The sequence below is a fragment of the Balaenoptera ricei genome, chromosome 9 (genome assembly GCF_028023285.1).
Source record: "Balaenoptera ricei isolate mBalRic1 chromosome 9, mBalRic1.hap2, whole genome shotgun sequence".
Taxonomy (NCBI): domain Eukaryota; kingdom Metazoa; phylum Chordata; class Mammalia; order Artiodactyla; family Balaenopteridae; genus Balaenoptera; species Balaenoptera ricei.
Window position 1 is genome coordinate 19297872 of NC_082647.1, and position 24194 is coordinate 19322065.

At 38.8% G+C, this 24194-nt stretch overlaps 1 protein-coding gene across 1 annotated transcript in view; it reads right to left on the reverse strand.

Annotated features, from left to right (window-relative positions):
• EXOC4 (exocyst complex component 4) overlaps positions 1 to 24194 on the reverse strand; it is an 823186-nt gene that overhangs the window by 56788 nt on the left and 742204 nt on the right. The window contains exons 15-17 of the mRNA XM_059933354.1: positions 20155 to 20296; positions 10791 to 10969; positions 7745 to 7904 (exon numbers count right to left, since the gene is read on the reverse strand). Coding sequence (XP_059789337.1) covers positions 7745 to 7904; positions 10791 to 10969; positions 20155 to 20296 — 481 coding nt within the window. The remainder of the gene's footprint in view (positions 1 to 7744; positions 7905 to 10790; positions 10970 to 20154; positions 20297 to 24194) is intronic.

The following is a 24194-nucleotide window of genomic DNA, read 5'->3' on the forward strand; positions in this document are numbered from 1 at the left end:
TTGAGGTGTGTGGGCTTCTCATTGCGGTGGCTTCTCTTGTTGCAGAGCACGGGCTCTAGGCACGCGGGCTCAGTAGTTGTGGCATGTGGCCCAGCAGTTGTGGCTTGCAGGCTCTAGAGCGCAGGCTCAGTAGTTGTGGCGCACGGGCTTAGCTGCTCCGCAGCATTGTGGGATCTCCCGGACCAGGGCTCGAACCCATGTCCCCTGCAATGGCAGGCGATTCTTAACCACCGTGCCACCAGGGAAGTCCCTCCCCTACCTTTAGAGTACAGTAGCTACATAATCTATTTGGAATGCTTCTGCACAGATTTGTCTCTTCCTCGTTTACCAATGTATTCAATCATTTATATCGTACGGACTTAAGGGTATTTATTTTATACTTTAGGTTATAATTCAGTACTACTTTATTTATTTTCTTACTCAAATTGTACCAACTTTGCCATTGGGAGCTCTTTCTGTTGGTTCCTGTACCTCTTTGACACAATGTGTTATGTGTGTGCATGTTTTTAGTATTTCCTTACTTTCTGGTACTACAAGATGCTCCAGGCTCATCTTGTATATTTCCTGCTCCAGTCCTACAATCAGCCATTTCCCCCAAGATCCCTGCTTCCTAATTTTGAAGAATAGTACTTAGAAACCAGATTCGGGTTACTAGGTATGCTCATTGCTACTGAGGTATCTTTATCTAGTCTTTAATTAGATTGTTTGTTTTTGTATTATTGAGTTGTAAGAGTGCTTTATATATTCTGGATATGAGTCCCTTATCAGATATATGATATCCAAATATTTCCTCCCACTCTATTGGCTGTCTTTCAGTTTCTTGATTCAATCTCTTATTGAGTTAAACAAATATTGGTGTATTGTACTTCTCCATATAAACCTATGTTCAGAGGCGGCAGTTCAGGTAAGATTTTTTTTCTCTTTTGGTCCCCAGGTACCAAATGGTTCCTCCTCTACTAGTGAAATTTTTCTGGTGTCTTCTGTGGAGATGTTCCTGCTTCACAGTATGGGCACTATACATGGGAGATATAGAGCTTCACTGGTTAAGTCAGCATATATAGAACAGCTTCAAAGCTAACCTGGAGCTGCTGGAAGAGGGACTGGGGCTAGAGATGGGTGGGGCACCTAGAAGCAGAGAGTGCCCATCATTAAAAACAAAATCACTTGGTTAGTATCCCTCTAAGAGTGATCACAACTCTGCTACATCATGGGAAATAGACGATGAGTACCTATGCTGGGAAGAGCAGGGCTTTCTTAGTAACCATTCAATGAGAAAAGAGAGGCTGCCAATTTGGTCTTTTATACCCCACACTAGAATCACTCTAATTGCATTTTTGTTTTGCCCTGAATGCTTCAGACCCTACCATGGAATTGAGGAGTGAGCAGCTTTTCCCAAATACATTTGAAGCTTGTTCCTACACTAGGTAAGTTGTATAGGGAAGATAAAGGAATGCAGGTCTCCAAATATGCTTAGAGGTTTCAGTATGTCTATTCACTATCTAACACCAAGGATATAAGAGATTATAATTTTGATTTAATGTGAAAATGGGAAGTGGTAGATAGGGGACTACAAATCAAGTACCATTTATTTAGGAAATGAAGAAAAATTTAATACACTTTGATATTCACTGACAGCTTACAAATTAATTTTCCAAATCCAATATCATCTGTTCCTGAGTTCCATTAAGGTAGGCAGTGCAATTTTCATCAGAGAAGTTCAGTGATTTACCTAAGTAACACAGCTCCAAGCTAGGACTCTAGCACCTTAAGAGTGGTTTGACTCCCCGCAGTGTTCTTGTTAACATACTACTACCTAAGTGCCCCAGAATTGTTTGGAGCACTTTGTTTTCTGGAATAAAAAAGAAATTTTAAAAAATGAAATAAGTGTAGGGCTTTGAGGTTTTAAGAAATGATTTCCTGCAGCACTTTCAACAGAAACTGTATAGACAGAGTGCAAAGAGGAAACCAAAACTGGAAAAAGAATCTTAAAAGGTCGAATGGCTTGAGAGGGCAGCCAAGGAAGCCATCTCAATTTTAGTATGTTCTTGATATATGGATCTAAACACAATCTGAAAAGACTAACCTAATATATTTTTGACCCAGAGTTGACCCAAACTCAATCCTAACTTGCAAAAGGAGGAAAGCTGAAGCTGAAGGTTTGAGGCCATCAATCTTGTGGCATATCTTAGATGGAAAACGTCAGCAAACTAGCCAAGAAAAGGATTACTGACCAAAAGTGAAGGAAAACAGCTAACAGGTAGGAGTATTCTAGATGTACATAAAAGAGTGTGAGTTTAAATATAATGAAGATCCTTTACGTTGGAAAAATTCTCTGTATATGAACTGCCTATGTTTACACACACACACAGTAATATCTTTTTTTCCAACCAAGATATTCTGAAATTTACATGGAAAACCAGTGCAGGAAACACTGGAACATGGAAAACAATGGAATATTGAGGAAGGGCCAACCTTCTCTCATGAGGAATCTAAAAATACAAAATGTGACTGCCTGTATTCTTCAGCATTCTCCAGAGAAACAGAACTAAATAGATATGTGTACATAAAACTATATTACGTATATATACATGTATCTATATCTATATATATAGAGGGAGTGATTTTTTATTGGGGTTATAATTGACATATAACATTATATTAGTTTCAGGTGCACAATACGAGTCAATATTTATATATATTGTGAAATGATCACCACAATAAATCTAATTAACATCCAGAAAAAAAAAAAAAAGGAATGCAGGTCTCTTGTCAAGTCCACTAGGGGCTGATTTTCTATCCTGAGCTAATTTAACCTACCAGCAGCATTTGACACAGATGAAGACACTCTCCTCTTAAAACATTTTCTTCACTTCTGGGACACAAACCTCTCCTGGTTATTTTCCTACTTCACTGGCTGCTCCTTTTCAGGTTCCTTTGCTGATTCTTCTCCAGTATTCCAACATCTACACAGTGGAGGGCCCAAGGACCAATTCTTGATCAGCCTTTCTTTTCCCTCTACTTGTGTTCTCACTGAGATCTCACCTCTCACTCTGTCTCATGGCTTTAAAATCCCATCCATATGCTAACAAATCCCAAATTCCTATTTCCAGCCTACACCTCTTTCCTGAGCTCTAGATTTGTATATCCAGCTCTCTTGTCTTTACCTCTATTTAGGTGTTTAATAGGTATCTCAAACTTCGTATTTCTAAATCCAAACTCTTGATAGCCCCTTTGTATTTGCCCCCTTAGCCCAACCCCTCAACTCAACCTGCCTTTCCCATGGTCTGGCTCAATTTCAATAAATGAAAATTCCATCCTTTGAACTGCTCAGAACAAAAACCTTGGGGGCATTTGTTCACCTCAATCCCTCAGCAAATCCTGTCATCTTTACTTTTAAAATGTATCCTAATCTGAGGATTTCTCATCCTCTCCACTCCTACGATCTTGGTCTGAATCACCAATATCTTTCACCCAGATTATTGCAATAGTTTTCTAACAGATTCTTCTGTTTTTGCCCTTGTCTGTAACCTCCCCTCCTCAGGAAAAATGGAAAATCGTCTATTTTCAACATAGCAGCTGGAGCGATTCTTTTATGATATAAGTCATATTATGGCATTCTTCTGTCCCCACCCCTCTAACAGCTTCCTACCTCACTCAGAGTAAAGGTCAATGTTATTATAATGGTCTTCGATATCTCAGCTTCTTAGATTAAACCTCTGACTTCATCTCTTACTCTTTCCTTGTTCATTCACTTCAGCCATACTGGCCTTTCTACTGTTCTTTAAATACTTAATACATGCCTCCCTCTAGTTCTTTGCTCCTAGAGCTCCCTTCCTCGTAAGCTCATCTAGATATCCACATGGCTTGCTCCTACTCTTCCTTTAGGTCTTTCCTCAAATGCTACCATCTCATTAAGGACTTCCATGAACACTTGAAAATCGCAGGTTACCTTCATTATACCCTGGCACACTGTTCTCCTTCTTATGTCTAATTTTTCACCATAGCATGTATCATCATCTGACATACTTTGTATTTTACTTATTTGTTTGTCTGTCTTGCCCACAATAATGTAAATTCCACAAGGGCAGGACCTAGAGAGAATGCACACTCAATACATATTTGTTGAATGAATGAATAAAAGGATAAGGAAGCTTTCTTATGTTAGAACCTTACCACTTCCTGAACCTTAGCTTTCATTTCCTTATCTATGTCAGATTAAAGAATGAGAGATACCAGTCTAAAGAAAACCAAAAGGACCAGAAAATCAAGGAGAGATAATAGAGGCAACAGGAGAGAGAAAGGAGAAAAGAGAGGCAACTGTAATAAGAGAGACAGATACAAAAGGGAGAATGGGGGAAGAGATGGAAGTACTAGGAAGAAAACTCTGGGATTTATTTTTTTGTTCAATAATGGCTTCACTTGAACTATAGAGATTGCCAGATACACCCTGGGGACTTCAGTGCCCATTCAGACTTCTCCCGTTACTCCTGGACTCCTGGGTTGCTTTGAAGCACAGGACAGCTCAGGGTAAGATGATCTCTGATGAAGGCAACTAAAGAGCACACTCCTAGAGGCCTTCTACTTTCTAGTTAGTCTGTAGTGATTTTCCAGGACAAAGCCTCTTTTTGGGGTCAAAAGGGTTATAGCAGAGAGAATTACCATAGGGGACAAGGTCTCTCTGTAATTCTGGTCATGTTATAGGTTATCTTGATCCTTTGCTTACCCAAGATTTATCCCTATTAGAGATTAGTTGGAGCAAAGGTGTGTATGAAAAAAGAGACAACTCAACAATACCACTGAGTAGTGGTTTACCAGTACTCAACAATCCCGCTGAGTAAAAGAGTCAGCATAAATGGAATCAGTCCAGATCTCTCATTTCTTTATTACGGAAGGAGTGTTCTATTTTCCACTGGCCAGGAAGGCTATGAAAGTAAAAATCTACAAGAGCCTTGCAACTTCTTGTTAAATAAGTTTTCTGACACATGGCAACTAGTGATTAATTACTGCGTTAGAAGATAACATTCCTATAGAGATTTGCTGGAAATACAGATGCTGTCTATGCTTGATTAGACATTGCTTAAGGAATGCTGAGACACATTGCTGCTACAGTCTATTATTTCTGGCTATTTTGGTATGGCTGTTATATTTATTTTACATAGCTTCACATTCAGTAGAATTGATGGAGCCCATTTCATAATACCTGTCCCTACCAAAAACAAGAACAGAAAAAAATAAGGCTATGAAGTGTGTTTATGCATATGTGTATGTACGAGAGCGAGAGAAAATGAAGGAGAAAGAGACTATGAATAGTAGGGATGTAGTATTCCTTTTTGTAACACTTTCTCTCTACAAAGAAAGAATTGCAAGGGAGATGCTCTGTTTCTCATAAGCCAATAAGAAAACTGACCCACGTCAGCTGGTTAAAATGTTCAGGGCATTAAGATAAACTAAACTTTGTCATTATCCAAGTTCTTTACCACAAAAAGAAGCCTTGATTTGATACCTAGTCATTCATCCAATACACAAAATGAGCACTTACTCTGGTCCATGCACCGAGGAAACAGAAAAAATCTGGGCTTCCTGGAGCTTACAAGTCTAGTAACGATGTGTCTTTTGAGCTAGGATCAGGACAGAATCATCCAATGCTATATACTTAAGCTAGCCTATCTCCTCTCATAATCCATTAAGAGTAGTAATAGCAGTACCTCTCCCAAGAGGTCACATTTCAGCTTATACCCACTTCCTTGGATACCACTCCCAAATCCAACTGTGAAAGGCATGGCTTTGCTGAAGAATTGCTTTGCCAGTATACGGCCCATCGATGCCAACCTCAATACTGCCCAGTCAACGTTTCATTATTCAGATGCTACTGTTTTTACTATGTGTTTGGGCCCCATACTGTCTGCCAAAAGCTGTGTTAATTTACTTATTTCAGCTAAATAAAAAAAAAAATCATTTAAAAAAAGGATGATTGAATTTAGGAATTATATTCCTCAGAGAATTAGTAATGCTTTTCGGTATCCCTCAGGCCTCCATGTTTTTATCTTCCCCTTGTCAATGTTATTATGAATAGACTAATTCAATAATGAGATCATTCCCCATCAGAGAGACCAAATAAATGCAGCATTCAGTCACACCTGGTTTCCCTAATCTGAGCAAGTCACGCTTTCCAACAAATTTAGCCTAAAATAGGGAATTTAATGAACACACACACAAATAGAAAGAAAAAGACAGGGAAGGAGGACAGAAAAGCAGAACAACAGGGTAGCAGTGGAACAAATGGAGTGATAGATTGGAGAAGACAGGTTAAAAGTGAAGATACATGGTTATACGATTTCAAAACAAAGATCCTAGCATAGATGTCTTAATAATTGTCAAAGTAATATAACATTTCATCATCCCCTTAAGTGTCTCAAGAATTATTTCAAATTTTCTTGAACTTCTTCAAGAATCAAAAAATCAAGTGAAAAAACACAGAAATACTAAATATTAGGTAGGAGCATTCTAGACTATTAAAAACAAAAGACTTCCTAGCCATAAAGGAGTTCATGGAATAATTCATCTAGGTATAATTGTCAATAAAGCACCAACACCATAATCATTATCCATCCTGTTCAAAACTTAAGTTTTCATTAAAGCTCCAAAGGTCCACTGATTTAAGAAAGGTATGGCTAGTGTTGATACCATACGAAGAGAGAATAAAATTAACTCTTGTATTTGAAAAAGTGTATTATAAGGAAACACTAAAAACTGAGATCAGCAACTCTAGAAAAGAGAAAGTGAAAATGCTATTTAAAAAAGAACTTTCAATTACATAAAGGAACAGTGCGAATAGTGATGAGTAACCATTTTTCCCCCCAATGAAAAAAAGAAGGGGGGATGGGTTTCAACTGGGAAAGATAGAAGAGATGAGGAAACAGATTCATGTAAAAATACATTCAACACGTTATTTAGGATGAGAGAAAATGTAAAAGATCCAAATGTCTACAAATCTGCATATACTTAGATAAATAACTTATGGTTTACTTACTCTGTGGAACATTTGTTCAGGTGTTAAAAATAATACTTTCAAGGGATATTAATGGATATGGGAAAAACCATGCTTTCACAGATTATTATTGATATAGGAAAACGCAATTAAATGAGTAAAAAACCCATTAACAATTTTGTAAAGAGAAATGATGTGCATGCCCATGAGAAAACTCACCTAGACACACAGCACATGTACAAAAACCAGGAGAAAGTATATCAAATATCATAGTCTCTAGATTAAAAGTTTATGACTAATGTTTATACATTCTTCTTTGTATTTTATGTTACATATTTTATGCAATGAGCATATATTACTTTTACAATTAGAAAATAAAGTTACTAAAGTTCTGTAGTAAAAGAACTTAGGTTAGACAATAGGAAAAATTACCTGTTTAAGAGTTGTTAAACATCCAATAGAATTTTAGAGAATTACCTTCTCTATAACCAAAGTACATCTATTTGTTCAATTTTTTTCCTTTTTTGAAATTGAGGTATAATTGACGTATTAGTTTCAGATGTACAACATAATAATTCAATATATGCATATATTGTGAAATGATCGTCACAGTAAGTTTAATTAATATCCATCACTTCTGTTTCATTTTTTTTTTAATTAAGTTTTTAAGTACTAAGAACCCATTTTTAAAAATGACTTGATAGACAATGAGGCCTTGGCTTTGGTACAGGACCTGAGCCCAATATTTCCTCCTACCTTGCAAAGTCCAGGTCTGCCTCCCGAGACATGGTGATGTTGGTCAAATTCTGCTGAAGGACAAAAATGTTCCTACACATCTTCTTGATGCCAGACTCACTGATGCGCCTGAAGTACTGGGCGCCGTTAATAAGGATGCAGGAGATCAGGTGTCCAAGGCCTGAGGGATCAGCACAGGGCAGTGGGGAGGAAAGAGAAGACAGATTAGTGCCATCTTGCATAAACCGACACAGGATTTCTCTCTTCTACTGCTCAGAAAATTTAAATGACCAAGGAAAACTTATTTCTGATGGTTGGACCAGCTGATCTTACAATGATTTCAGAGTATTTAGACAGTGCCCAAGTAGTTACAAATGGGGAGACTTTCTGCTGACCAAAAACCTGGTATATCTGCAGCTCTAGCACTGCCATATACAGTTAAAGTCACCATGCCAGGGCTTAGAGTACATGCCAGGTTGTTTTAAACTATTGAAGTGCATAGAACTCTTGTTTTTCTGTACAGTTATTTTAAAGCAGAGAAGAACACATGTAAATATGATGATCTGTTTGGTCTCCTTTTCCTCCTACAAAACAGGTAGGGGTGTATTTTTGGCTCAAAAGTTGATTGACAACCTACATAAATAAAAATAAGAAAATGGGCTATTGGCATTAATGTTACTACACCTCAACACTGACAATGGAGTATACTTCTAAAGTAGTAACTGGAGAGAATGTAATCAGAAAAAAAGTGCAAAGGAAAAGCAGATCATGCATTAACTGTGGAGTTCCTACAAGACACCTGTATATTTCTCTGGGGTACCGTAAGTGATTTGTTCTCATCGCCAAAGGACTGTCTTAAGGTCTATGAAATTCAGCAAAGAGCTGGGTAGTACATCAACAAACTAAGAGGTCCCATTCAGGTTACCCTAGGTAATGAAGTTGAGGAATGCTGGTTCAGAACAACCCGAGGCACATGTGGGTTACCATTCTTAGAAGTTAGACTTCAATTCTAAATACTTGGAAATAAGTAAACCTCTCTTCCTTCTTTTTCTCTTATTCTTACAAAGTTGGACTCTGGCAAGATGTCCTCCCCAGAATTCTAAAGTTAGTCTGACTAGTCACAAGCAGTCTACTATTTTTGTCTTAGGGAGTAATTTCAGGGTCAATGGCTCCTTCTGTCTTCAGAATGAGTTTTCCCTTGATTTGGATAAATATAGAAAAAGGACAGGAGAAGGCAGTGTCTCTTGCTTCAGCTACACTCACCCAGTGTTGCTTCAAGACCACGGATTCGCGTGTATGTGCTACTATTTGAAAGCGAAGTAAAAAGCTTTTCACTCGAAGGGAAAGAAACACACACATGGATTTTACATTTAAAGCAAGACAGTTTATGTGAAAAATCTCTGTAGGTTATTTTGCTGTGATTCTCCTGAGCCCGTAACTTCACGCAGAATTTTGTTCTGCAGTGCTTTAGTGTGGTCTGTCCTACGTGTAGGCTATGAGGCAATGCAATGCTTGTAGAGAATAATAAAGAAATAAATAAATGTATATACCAATTAAGTATAAGCAATTATAATAATAAACCAATTAAAAGTTGGTCTGCTTTGTATTATCACTATACATCAGGAATTCTAAACAGTATCTGTGATTAAAACACTCCTTAAAAAAATAATAAAATAAAATACTCCTTCTTGACACACCAAGAAGACTGAGACCACTGCCACCTCCTCAACTTGGGAAACTCAATGTTATGCCTTTTGAATTTAGAAAGTGATATCACAGAGGGATAGCTAGCCTTTTAAATAGGAATCCTCAAATTTATGATTTTTTTTTTTTTAGTTAAAATCTCTTCTATGTCAGAGGATTATACCTGTATCTCAAGAAGATATTGCTGCCCAGCAGAATTAGATGTTAAGAAATGTCTGGTCAAAATTAGAGGAAACCTCTGGGATGTGAATGCTGATATGTGGGGCTTGGAAGAGCCACTGTCAAGAGCCCGAAGGGAATTCTACGTAGTCAGGAAAGTGATTTCTTAGATGCGCCCTGTACCGTCAAGCTACAGAGTATTGCTGCAGTCTCCAATTCACAGTGCCATGGGGCTGACTAATAGCTAACCTTTTCATACTTTCCGGCTAAAGTCGTTTAGGGATACTCCCCTTCAGAACAGATCTCCATCACTATAATTTAATGGGAAAATAGGATTTTTTTAGGGGGCAGGGGGTCCACATTTGCTAGAACAGAACCATTTCATAAAGCAAGACATGGTCATGCATTGACACTCTCTTTCCATCTTTAGGCTGCCACAATCCTTTGCACTAAATACCTTCTTAATTGTTTTAAATAACACTGGCTCAATTCTATGAGATGCCACAGATACTTTTGGCCCCCAAGTCTACATATAAACCAAGCAGAACAAGAAAAAAAGGGGATATAATTTGAAATCCTAAAAGGGGTCCTTTGGAGGAATTCATCATGAAAATGATTTGGCTGGCGGCGCATTGTTTTAAATGTTGAAGGCGAATGCCTTTGGAAAGTACTGTCTTTCACACCCTTCCTGACTTGCTTGACCCTGAAGGCACTTATGGATGCAGCCTTCTTAAAACTGCTGCTCAACAGAGGTTTCTGTTTTTTTCAGACAACAATTCATCCTCTGAGAGAAAACTTCCCCTTCCAGTGATAATTTTAGCCCATGAGGGGATCTTTCAGGGTTGTCTCTGTATGGTGTGTGTGTGTTTCTTTTTCCTTTATGAGCTCCTCTTGAGTTAATCTGTGGTCCACTCCACACATTTACCCAGCTCTCACGAGCAGCATGTCAAGGAGGCAGGCTGGCTGCCATCTGCCTTATCTCGGATTAAATCTCCTTATCAAGAAGGAGCAGATGGAAGCCATAGTGTTGCCTAGGAAGCCACACACGCAGAGGCTAGGTACTGCAGCTTTCATCCAAAAGGAAAAACAAACAAAAAATCAACAACCTTTTCCTACAAGTTTTGAACTTCAGTAATAGAGAAAATGGGGAAAACCTTCAGCTTTCCTTCCTCCCAAACTCCCAGGGACAGAGGCAGGGTCTGACCTTCAAATATATACTGGAACTTGTGCTGCTGGAGGCTGGCACTCATGGCCTCCTCAATGGCGCTGATGTCTTTGTTGAGCTTGACCACCAGAGGGTCATAATCCATACTTTCCACGTTAGCGACAATGGCATAGTTCCCTTCCTTTGCAAGAGGGATGAGATAGTGGAAACAGTGAACCCTGAAAGGGAGAGAGATGGGGAAAGCAGTTAGTAATAACTCTTTCTGATGAAAATAACCATCTTCTTGTGACAGAGCACCCAAAAATTTAAGACAGCAGTGGCCCTGTAAATTTTTATGTATCCCTCCCCCTTTTCACCAGAAAGCCTTCTAAGTTATTCTATAGAAAAACTGAGTGATCTCAAGCAAGTCAGCTTCTGTGATCCTCGCTTGTTTAATCCATACATTGGGGGTGAGGAGTAGATGAGCTCTAAAATCCTTTCCACGACAAGATTGTTTGCATAGAGTGAAAAGCATTATCTCTTTCAAGCAGATACTGTTGTAGTGAAAATGAGAGGCAGAGGTCACAGATCTTTGAAACTTTGGTTTCAAATGCCATTTACTAGCTATGTGACTTCAGGCAACTTACTTTCTCTCTCTAGGCCTCAGTTTCCTTATCTGTGAAATGGGGATGGTAACAACACATACCTCATAAGGTGCTCCGAGGAGCTACTACATAGAACGAGTATAGAGCACAGGGGCTGGCACTATTATCATATTTATTATTGTTAATCTATTACTTAACCAAAACACTTACTGAACATGTATGAGTGTGTTAGAAATTGTGCTAGGCCCTGGGAATGTAAGACACAGTTTGTGCCATTAAAGACTCCACAGCCTAATGGGGATGACCAAGAAAAAAATGACCAAAAGATGACAGTTTCTCACTCAGAAGCATGTGTACCCAGGGTGCCATGGAAGTTTGCAGAGGAAAGGCTCAGAACAGGAGGTGATACCTGTCATAGAGGACATATCTGAGTGAGCTTGAGGAAGGAGTACATTCCTATGTTGAAATGCCCCGAGTCAGTCTGATAATGTAAAATTCTTAGGTTCTTTTTGGTAGGTATCACTAACTGCCAAGGAACTCTGAGATGGGTAAGGATTGGCTACTCCATAACCTCTGTATTAAGCTGTAATGAAAGACGTTTCAGGCCAAATAATTCTACCACTCATACAGGTGTTTATTAAAAACAAACATACAAAACCCCTGCACCATCCATTGGCAGGCATAGTTGAAACAGGTTGTTCTGTAAGCTTAGTGATTGTTTTAGGTGCTCTGTCTGATCTTGACATGGAAGGTTGACTGGAAGTGGACATAATGACCATTCAGAGTTAGGATTCTGTTATGCTTAGACTTGGCATCAGGTAACGAGAAATATTCCTAAACAAATGGCCACAGCCTTGGGTATCATCCCTAATGATGCAACTATAGGCTTAACCATAATTTTTCTTTTTTTAAGTCAGGTTTACTGACAGATAATTTACGAACAGTAAATTCACCCGTTTTAGTGTACAGTTTTATGACTTCTGACAAAGGCAACCAGTTGTATAAGCATCATCATAATCAAATGTTAGAACAATACCATCACCTCCAGAATTCCCTTGTGCCACCCTTGAAGTCAACCCCTTCTTATACCCCAAGGCTCTTGCAGCCACAGCTCTATTTTCAGCCCCCACAGTTCTGTCTCTTCTAGAATGCCATATAAATGCAATCATACAGCATGTAGCCTTTGGGGTTTGGCTTCTTTCAATCTGAGATTTATCCATGTTGCTGTTCATTCCTTGTAATTGCTGAGTGGCCTCCTGCATATGGATGTGCTACATTTTAACCATTCACCAGCTAACATCTGGGTTGTTTCTAGTTTGGGGTGATTATGAATAAAGCTGCTTCGTGTATAGGTTTTTGTGTAAATATAAAACTTCCCTTTTCTTGGGTAAATATCTACAAGTGGGATTGCTGCGTCATATGGTAAGTATACGTTTAATTTTATAAGAAACTGCCAAACTGTTTTCCAAAGCAGCTGTGCTATTTTGCTTTCCTACTACCAATGTACAAGAGTTCCAGTTGCTCCACATCCTCAAAAGCACTTACTGCTGTCAGTTTTTTTTTTTAATTTAAGCTTTATGGAGGTATAATTGACATTAAATTATAAGATATTTAGGGCATGCCATGGTAATTTGATATATGTACACCCTGTTAAAGGATTCCCTTCATCTAGTTAATTAACACATCCATCACCTCACATATTTAGCCTTTTTATTTTTAACATCTTTATTGGAGTCTAATTGCTTTACAATGGTGTGTTAGTTTCTGCTTTATAACAATGAGAACATGAAGTACTTACTCTCTCAGCAAATTTCAATTATACAATACAGTGTTATCAACTACAGTCATTCTGGTTTACATTAGATCCTCAGACCTTATTTATCTTAGAGCTGAAATTTGTACCCTTTTACCAGCCACTTCCTATTTCCCTCATCCTCCAGCCACCACTTTTCTACTCTGTTTCTGCGATTTTCCACATATAAGTGATACCACGCAGTAGTTGTCTTTCTTTGTCTAGCTTATTTCTCTTAGGACAATGTCCTCAAGTGCTTATCAATTTAAAAAAAATTTTTTTAAGTCATTCTAATAGATGTATAGTGGTGTCTCATTGTGGTTTTAACTTGCATTTTCCTAGTGACTAATGATGCTGGACATATTTTCATGGGTTTATTTGCCATCCATACATCTTTTTTTTTTTTTTTTTTTTGATTTGGACCATTTTAAAAGTCTTTATTGAACTTGTTACAATATTGCTTCTGTTTTATTCTTTGTATTTTTGGCCAAGGGGCATGTGGGATCCCAGCTCCCTGACCAGGGATCGAACCCGCATTCCCCGCATTGGAAGGCGAAGTCCCAGCCACCAGACTGCCAGGGAAGTCCCGCCATCCATATATGTTTGTGTTCACATCATTTGCCTAATTTTTTTATTGACTTGTTTTCTTAACTTTTGAGAGTTCTTTATATATGCTGGATACAAGTTGACGTGCATTTTGTAAACATTTTCTCCCAATCTTTGGCTCATCTTTTCATCTTAACAATGTCTTCCAAAGAACTGTTTTAAATTTTGATGAAGCTTAATTTATCAGCTTTTTCTTTTATGGATGGTAACTCTGGGGGTCAGCTTTAAGAAATCTTTGCCCAAGCAAAGTTACAAAGATTTCTTCCTATATTTGCTTCTAGGAGTTTTATAGTTTGAGGCTTTACATTTAGAGCTATGACCCATTTTAAGCTAAGTTTTGCACAGGATGTGCTATAGTTTTATAACCTGCTCATGGAAGGGAATCCAGGTCTCTTGACTACCAGTTCATTTTCATGATAGGTGATCACCTTAACAGTTGCTAATCAACTAATGATTAATTTTGCCAGTAAAAACTCATTCTGACATTCATGTGCTAATTATTAAAGTATATGGTTTTGATCAGGATACCAGTAACGGCATCAGTTGCAGTCCCTCCAGAATGTGACATTTTTGATATAATGAAAGTTGATCAACCCTGGAGTGGGATTCGTGCCTAGGGAAATTGATTGCTACTGTGGTTGAAATTTAAACTAAGTAACTCTTAGTTGAAAATAAAATCAAGCCATTAATGCTGAAGTATTTTTACAGTAAATTATAGACATTACAACCTCAGACGATGGGAAGACCATATATCAATACAAAGGCATGAGGGTGTGAATGGAGGACAGTTTTAAGGAATGACCAGAAGTTCCTTTTAGTACATACAGATCACATGACAGAGGCATGAGGTGAGCTTGGGGAGATGGGCAGGGGCCAGGTCATCATAAGCTCTGAGGCCATCTAAGGACTCTGGACTTTATGTGAGAAGTCACAGGGAGTCTTAAGAGGATTTTAAGAGGTGACATTATATAATCAGATATGAGCTTTGGCAAGATGACTCTGCACAGTATAAAGGGTGAATTAATGGTGGAGAATGGTAGAAATTAGAAGTAGAGACTACTTAGGAAATTACTATGAATTGGAGGTGAGTGCTTATGAGATCCTGAAGTGAGTGGCAGAGAGGAGAGACAAAAACTGTTCTAAGATATTATCTTCCTCTCCCAAAATGATTAGAGATGAAAAGAAATTAAAATAGTCATTGGCAAATATCAAATTCAGAAAAAGTTTTTTTTCTTTTTCTTTTGAATTCTGGCATGTTGTTGCTGACCTTAATACAACTTTGGCATTAAGGTTTTCTGCAAATATTGCTGATTACACAGCGGGATGGTTGATCTTCAGAAAGTGCACACTTAGGATACCAACAGCGGCAGGCAGTTACTGTTCAACCCACTTAGAACCCTCCTGATGGTGAGAGAAATCAGCTGATAAAGGTGACATTCTTAGCATTTTAGACTCAAATTGCAACTTAATTTTCTTCTTCTAAAGTTCAAATAGAAAAAAAAAAAAGACCTCAACAATTTTTAATGGTCTCACCATGTCTTTCATCTCTTGGGGGTGTAACATGCCTTATGCTTCAAACTGTAAAAAAGCACTGCTTAGTGGTTAAATGTGACCTACAGTGACACAGGTAAAATGTCACATGCTCTTTGGATGGGTCCTTCAACACAGAACCTACTGGATTTGAGAACTCTTTTCGATTTTTTTTTTTTTTTAGTGAAACAAGTAAAGTGTTTATTAGGAGGAAAAAGAGTACGTGTGGATAGACACACAGGCAGGGAGAACCCTTTTTGCTTTTAACTTTAACAATGTTAAACAAAAAGATGGGCTACGGATATAAAATATTTGAGGGACTAAGACAAATTTTTGGCATTTGAAGTTGTTCTGGACTTGCTAGCTTTCCCCATTAATTTTTTCCCATTAAGTTTTTTTGTCTGTTCTATCTGTGCTCTCTTATTATAGTGGCTTCTTGGGTAAAAGTGCCAGAGACAGTGCCTAACTAGCCACTTCTTCATTGTACCAGCTCCTGGACCACAGGGCCTAAGTTCTAAGTCTCCTTTACAGTGAGATGGGAACAAAACAAACCTTAGCTGATGATGGTGACAAGGATGATGCTGGCCATGCAGTCTCTGTACCTCTTAAATACACGTCATGGACTGCCAAGTGAAAACGATCTCCAAACCAATTCATTTTCTTTAATGAGCAACAGGTTTTGTTTGGGGAACCCACACTTACTTTATCTGGGTTTGATTTCAAACCAGCTAATTCTCGAGAGTCACTGAGTACTTGTTATGCAGCAGGACTGTTCCAGGTCCTGGAGCCAGAGCAGTGAAGGAGGCACACCTGATTCCTGCCTTCTATGTGCTAACGCTTTCTTCCACAGTCACCCACTGTGGGTGCCCAGAGCACTTAGCCATCTCCTCTATTCTAGCTTTGGACAACTACAATAATGATTTATTTGAGATTTTCCTTATTCATTTTCTATCATCAACTGTACAAACAAACAAAAGCTTGTTACTGTGACAAGGAATGAATAAAATGTGTCAACATTCACTATCTGAGCCGTATATGGAGTGTTCTGTCTAGTTTTTTGTACCGTACTTGAACAGGAACAAAGACAATCTGGAGCACATTCATAGGAAAGCAACCTGAATGCTGAAACCATGTTAAATGAAGACGTAAGGAAATTTAATTTGGAAAAAATAAACATGTTGAGTGTTTTCATTTAAAGTCAGGGAAAGATAATTCTGCATCCAGGACTCTAAAACTCAGTCTTTTTTTGTTATTTATTCTTAAAATGATCTTTTTCTGGGGCTTCCCTGGTGGCGCAGTGGTTGAGACTCTGCCTGCCAATGCAGGGAACAGGGGTTCGAGCCCTGGTCTGGGAAGATCCCACATGTCGTGGAGCAACTGGGCCCGTGAGCCACAACTACTGAGCCTGCGCATCTGGAGCCTGTGCTCCGCAACGGGAGAGGCCGCGATAGTGAGAGGCCCGCGCACCGCGATGAAGAGTGGCCCCCACTTGCCGCAACTGGAGAAAGCCCTCGCACAGAAACAAAGACCCAACACAGCCATAAATAAATAAATTAAAAAAAAAAAATGATCTTTTTCTGTTTTTAAACTAATGATGAAGGAGATACAGCAATAGGTGTTACAGCATTGAATGGTTTCTTGTAAAGTTAATAAACAATGACTAAAATATGTTCGGCATTATTAAGAACAGTACTGCCAATATGTACAAAAATAAAAAGGGCAGGATAGAGTTCAAGGATTGAAAAGATCTTACTCAAAGACCTTTGAGTAAGGCAAAGATGCCTTGAAAGTATCCCACTTGGAATTAACTACACTACAAGCTGATAATTCCAAATGAAGAACACACCGTGAACCCACACAACCAATGGCATAAATTCCAGGAGCTGTGATAGTAATTAATTTGATGTTCCCTTGTTTTTCTATGCAACCCAGGTAACAGAGGCATCAGAGTGTTACTGGGTGTTTTTTTTCCCCCCGTTGACTGCGTTTATCTTATTCACAGAAAATATCCAATTTATTTCACTGTCAGCTTGTAAATAAATAGAAAACAAATCTAAAACTTATCATAAAACAAATCAGAAATCATAGAGGAAAAGTCTTTATTTCTCAACAACTGAATGTAAGAAATAAGATCAGAAATAATGCTGAGTAAAATAGACTCCAAATCTACAATGCTGCTTCAGTTGCCCTACTCAAAGGTCTTCACAAGCAATAAAGAAGTAACTCACTGGACAAGATAATGAAGAATGAAAAAAGCAAGCAGCATACAAAAGAAGTGACATCAACAATACATTAGCAATTAAGCTTTGCCTGAGCACACCTGCAAGACAGCCAAGTTCTAACAGGAGTCCAAACATACGAACCAAAATCCTATTTACATTTTTAAAACCTAAATCTACTAAAGACTCGAAACAAAAAGGCAATACCCTATCAACTTTAATAATGTCTCACAGTAATACAAAAGAAAATGCATTACTATACACTTTCGGATCCTGAGGTTTTTGATCCTGATGTTTCAAAACTATATATCCAACTGTCTATTTGACATTGGCACCCAGATGTCTAATAGCATCTCAAACCAAACATCACCAAAACGGAATTCTTGATTTCTACCCCTCCCCCAACCTTTCTCGGTCCCTCAGTCTTTCTCACCTCACCCATTGGTCGTGGCATCCACATAGTTTTGCTCTGTGGTCTCCCTGGAGTCCTGGCCCCAAAGCTGTGGTTTTCCTGGAGCCCTTTCTTTCTCTCACTGCCACCAGTCCTGTGTCCAATCCAATCTATCAATAAATCAGCTCTACCTTGAGAACATGTCCCAAATCTGACACTTCTCACACCTTCACCTCTGTCATTCTGGTGCTCATATCTGGTCTTAACTGATCCCCCTCTGCTTCCATTCATATTTCTCCCTGCAATTTTTTTTCCATACAACAGCCAGAGTGATCTTTTAAAAATGTGAATGAGTGAATGAATGAATGAATATCTCCCCCTTGCTTAAAACCTTCTAATAGCTTCTTGATGCACTTCGAATAAAATATGAACTCATGCTGTACAGCAGAGAATGGCACAACACTGTAAATCAACTACACTTCAATAAAAAAAATAAAACAATCCGAACTCTTCACGTGGTCTGTAAGACCCTATAATGAGTCGGGCTCCATGACCCCACGTGATCAGGCTCCAGCCGGCCTCTTTACCTTTCCTTCCACTCCTCCCCACCTCCTTATTCACCGGGCTACAATCATACTGGATTCCTCTCTGTTCCTCAAATCTGCCAGTTTGGTTTTGTCTCAGGACCTCGTGAGGGCCCCTCCCTGCCTGAAACTCTTTTCCACTAGGTCTTTGTACAGATGGCTCTTTCTTGGTACCTTGTCACAATTTCCCTGACCATTTTATCTATGAAACAAAATACCAGATCCCCCTTTCTCGTCAACCCTAGCCATTCTCTGCACTGTCCAGTAAAACAATAGCTACACGTGGCCATTGAACACTTGAAATGTCACTAATCCAAATTTTGACAAGTCGTAGCATAAAAGATGCAGTAGATTTCAAAGGCTTAGGACAAAAAAATGCAAAATAGATCAATAATTTTTATGTTAATTCCACGTTGAAATGATAATATTTTGGATATACCGGGTTGGATAAAATATATTATGATTTACGTGTTTCTATATTTTCAAATGGAACTATTAGAATATTTAAATTATTTATGTGGTTCACATGTGTAGTTCACTTTATATTTCTATTTGATAGCGTGGTTTAATTCCATTCTGCTATTTTATTTTTTTAGTTACACTAAGCTGAAATTTCCCTTTTTATTTACTCACTGGCTGTTCACCCCAGTGAGAATGTAGCTCTATGACAGTAGGGACCTTGAGTGTTTTTGTCACTGTTGTATCCCAATTTTTAAACCACTGTCTGGAACAAAGACAGCACTCAATAAATATTTATTGAATGAATAAATAAATGATTGGAGACTTTCTAGTCTTTTCTTCCTACCATTTCCAGAGGTATGATAATAGAGTCTACCAAAGCTAATTAGAATATTCTACACTTCAGGGGAAGAAGCAAGAGTCCAAGAATATCATATCTTGGAAACTTCTTGAATTATGATTGAACTTAATGTCTTCAATTGGGTTTTACGTTCTTTTTTTTTTTTAATATTTATTTCTTTATTTGGTTGCACAGGGTCTTAGTTGTGGCAGGTGGGCTCCTTAGTTGCGGCTTGCCAGCTTCTTAGTTGTGACGTGTGAACTCTTAGTAGTGGCATGCATGTGGGATCTAGTTCCCTGACCAGGGATCAAACTTGGGCCCCCTGCATTGGGAGCGCAGAGTCTTATCTTCTGTGCCACCAGAGAAGTCCCGGTTTTAGGTTCTTAAAGAAAGGGATCATGGTTCTTGCATCTGTATACTCCCTTCTTAGTATGGACTAGCATAGTACCTTACTAAAAATATCAATGGCAATAAAGTCATCATAGTCGAAAAGCTACCATATTTTGAGCACTTACTCTGTGGTAGGCATTGTACTTATTACTTATCATTTCATTCATAAAATCTCTAAGTTAGAAATTACTGTTTCTATTTTTAAGAGGAGGAAACTGAGTTAGTAAAGTTAATTAACTGACTTAAGATGGCCTAGCCAACTGGTATAGACATTCCAGTCTAGATCATTCTGATGTCATAGGCCATGTAAACTCCAAACCACCATATTCACAATACAGCATGTGCTTAAAAACTTTAATAGTGACTAACACTAAAAATCACTTTCAGTGTAAAAAAAGGACATCTATAATACGAACCAAAAATGATAGTGATACTCTCCAGACATAAGCGAGTGATTTATGACCCACAGTGCAATTAAATCACAGTCTTGTGCTTGGCTGTGTCATACCTGACTTCCAGGTGTAGGACCAGCAAGCAGCGGTCAGCCATATCCTGGAAAGATTTTGCAAGTTCGCTCAGAGTCTGCATGATCTGCTCTGACACTGGTGGGAGATCCACGTTCACGTGGTTATCTTGAGCAGGAGACAGATCTGAAAGAAGGGGTGAGGACAAAACACCAATCATTTCATTAGATGCCTACAGATATTTTTTGAAATGACACATGATTTTGTTGTTCATCATGTTGTTTTTATCAATTTGGCTAATGCTAGTGTTGGCAGCATCAGACATCTGAGACACGACAGACTATTTCGGTACTTGATTAAACATAAAAGCCCAGCTGATTGTCTTGCATCAATTCACAGAATGACAGAAACAGGAACTCAGAGTTGGAAGTGAACTTAGTAATCTAGCCCAACCATGTGGTCTATGCTTGTGTTATTTGTATATCTTCAAGTGGCTGTTCAGCTTCTGGTTGCACACCCACACAAATGTTTGTGAAAGGAAACTCAATTCCTCTTGCGGCAGCCTATTCCATCTAAGAAAGATATGACCATCTTCATCAAGCCATGTCTGTTGTCATTGACTTCTAATCATTGGCCCTGGTTCTGGCAACTTAACAATCACTCTTACTTGTGTCAGTACTTCAAGTACTAAAGATATCTCTTTTGGCCTTCCCTGAAAAAGGACATTTCCCTTTTTGGGCTAAATGTCCCCAGACTTTCAACAATTATCCAAATAATCCAACTGAGTCATTTTATAATTCTCATAATTCACCCAAAAAAATTCCAATTGTTCTATATTTCCCTTGAAATGTGGGACTTAGGACCAAACATAACAAATGTTTGGAGTGGTCAGAGTGGTCTGACCTGTCTAGAAAGAGTGATCAATTCCCTTGTTCTAGAAGCCGTGCTCCTTGCGTGTAAGCCTAAAATCTCCTGGGGTGGGGTGGGGCGAGGGAACAGGATGTGTCGCATTCTCCTTAACTCAAACAGAGCTTACTTACAATCGGCTAAAAGCCCTAAGAAGGTCTTTTTGGAAAATTTGATAAACCTACCTTCTCTATCTATTGCAAGTAATTGATAAAATATTTAATAGCATTTGGCCATTTTCTACAGGAAAATACTAAAGAGCAAAAATGTGAACTACATTTCCTTATGTCTAGACTTCTGTTGTGTATCCAGTTCCCCATAATTTCTCAAAGATCACCAACAATAATTTGGCAATTTCATTCAAAAGTTCTTCGAGTTCTCTAGAGCCTCAAAGGCTGGCCTTGAGTCCCGTCTCCACTATTTACTTATTATTATGACCAAGAGCTAATGACAAATTCTCTCTGCCTCGGTTTCTTCTGTAAAATGCAGATAATATACCTTCAGAATGTTGTTGGGAACACTGAATGAGTTACAGCTGTTGGGAGTATTGAATGGGTTAATGTAGATAAAATACTTCAGACAATAGCACATAAAACTCACTGAATATTAATATAAATAATAAACACAAGTAATAATTATTCTTTAGCATGTGATTTGTCCAGGTTAAGAGTGCTAAGCTTAATTACAGCAACAAGGTACTTAAAAGATAATTCCATCCACCTTGAGGTTCAATTTCCATGTATTAGTATCTTTTGCTTTTCCATGTGAAAATTCTTCTCCTTCTCAGAGGATGCAGTGTCATTTGGAAGAAGAGCTCCCTGGACTTAGGGGACATGGGATTTGGCGAGGCACTACTGGCTAACTTGGGAGGTATCCACCTTACAGAGCAGGGAGTCAACACATGTAGTGGAAGGCATATCTGCAGTTGTGGGCTTTCAGAGCTGCATCTATTCCTAGACTCAGCCAAGCACAGAGACGAACCTGGAGAGACCGTCAAGAATTAAAAGGCTAAGTTCTCCTCAGTGGAAACAGACTTCAGTAAATTAAAATATCATGGCAAACACACACAAAAAAGAATTTTGTTCAAGGGAACTGACGTGTAAGGAGGAAGGAAATATAGCGATGGAGATTTAAACTTATTACCAGCCTTGGCATCGTCTGAGATGTTCACTAACTCGGTCTGCAGGACTGGATGTAGACACTGCTTTCCCTCTAATGCTATCATTATTCAAGTTGTTTGACTGCAAGGTGAGATCATTGCCTTCATAATGTTTTCTTTTGGCAGACTGGATGAAAGCAACTATAAGTAACACTATTCTAATATTTCAAGGCATTTTAGCGCTTTTGATTCCTCTGTTGTGTGACACTACCTGTGCCATGAAGAGCAACGTATATATATCAATAAAAAAAGGGAGAGGGGCTTCACTGGTGGCGCAGTGGTTAAGAATCTGCCTGCCAATGCAGGGGACATGGGTTCAAGCCCTGATCTGGGAAGATCCCACATGCCGCGGAGCAACTAAGCCTGTGAGCCACAACTACTGAGCCTGTGCTCTAGAGCCTGCGAGCCACAACTACTGAGCCCACGTGCTACAACTACTGAAGCATGTGTGCCTAGAGCCCCTGCTCTGCAACAAGAGAAGCCACCGCAATGAGAGGCCCACGCACCGCAACGAAGAGTAGCTCCCGCTCTCCGCAACTAGAAAAAGCCTGCGCACAGCAACGAAGACCCAGTGCAGCCAAAAATAAATAAATAAAATAAATAAAGTTTAATAAATAAATAAAAAGGAAGAAATCAGACCCTAAGGAAATTGGGCTCATGGCCCAAGGTCTAAGGCTATACTAATCTCCCAACCTACCAAAGGCATTTTGGAGAAATTTCACCAAGTTAAAAAACATTCCCTTTCTTCTTATAGAAATACGTAATTTCATCATGTGTAGCAGCTGACTGGCCAAACTCTGCAAATTAAAAAAAAAAAAGAAAAAAAAAAAAAAAGAATCCAAGTAGAGTAAGTTAACAGCCAGGAAAGCAGTCTACATAAAACTTGCAAGGTAGAGGTGAGGTAGAAGTAGTTTAGAATAGCAGCATGCTGTGCATTTAGCTAGACTGTAATCTACAGCAAAAATAACATTTTAGTAAGGCACATGAAAACTGATGCCCAGGGCTCCACTGAAAAGCTGGTCTGAGAATTCCTCAGGGCTCACTGAAATTTATGAAGTTTTCTTAACAAGAAGGAATATACTGAGAAAAGAAGTGCTGAGCACAGCAAAGCCAACACAAAACAATTACCTAGCTCTCAAATGTCAAATGGAAATCTACAAAAAAGCAATGCTGAGAGAATCTGCTTGGGAGATTACAGTCAAGATAGGAGGTTCCTGGACACCCACACACATACACACACACTCTTTCAGAGGTTCGTGCTTGTATATTTATGTCAGGGATTGCTCTTCACATTGGCGGAGCCCACATATATTAGGCTTTAACAATATTAGTACTTGATTATTTTATTAAGATATGCACTTTGAGCTGTTTTTCTAATACTGGGGATGGGGCACATCAGATCATTCAAAGTATCCTTGTTCCTCTTACAACCATTGCATAAAAGCATGCATCTTTGAGACGCCTAACTATTTGTGGCAATGAGACTGTGGCTTTCTGTGCTAAATTGGTTGGTTTATATGAGGATGCCGAACCTTGGTCTCTGGGGCAGAAACTACTTGTTAGGTGAGCCGACAGATATTGCCAATTCTCTCTTGTTCACTCCACGGTAGACTATGAGAAGCTACAGGTCTGCATTCCCAGCCTTGCTTGTGGCTGGAGGTGGCCATATGCCACTGTCTGACCAATGACCCTCTAGGTAGATTCTTCTGTGGCAACTGATCTAATCCTGGGCTAATTCTGCGACTCATCTTTTGACAGGAAAACAAAGTACAGACTGTTGCCACTAACATTTTCTGGATTTTAATCCCCAAAAAGTCTTCACTACCACCTGTCAATCCTTCACTAGTACTTGGCCAGTTCCTTTCTCTTTCTTCAGCAACTTTCCCAAATCCATGCTGTGCTCCCCAGGCACTTTGTCCTTCCTACTCTTTTAACTCCTCTCTTGAGCACTTCAGATTCTTTTTTTTTTTAATATTTTATTTATTTATTTTTGGCTGCATTGGGTCTTTGTTGCTGTGC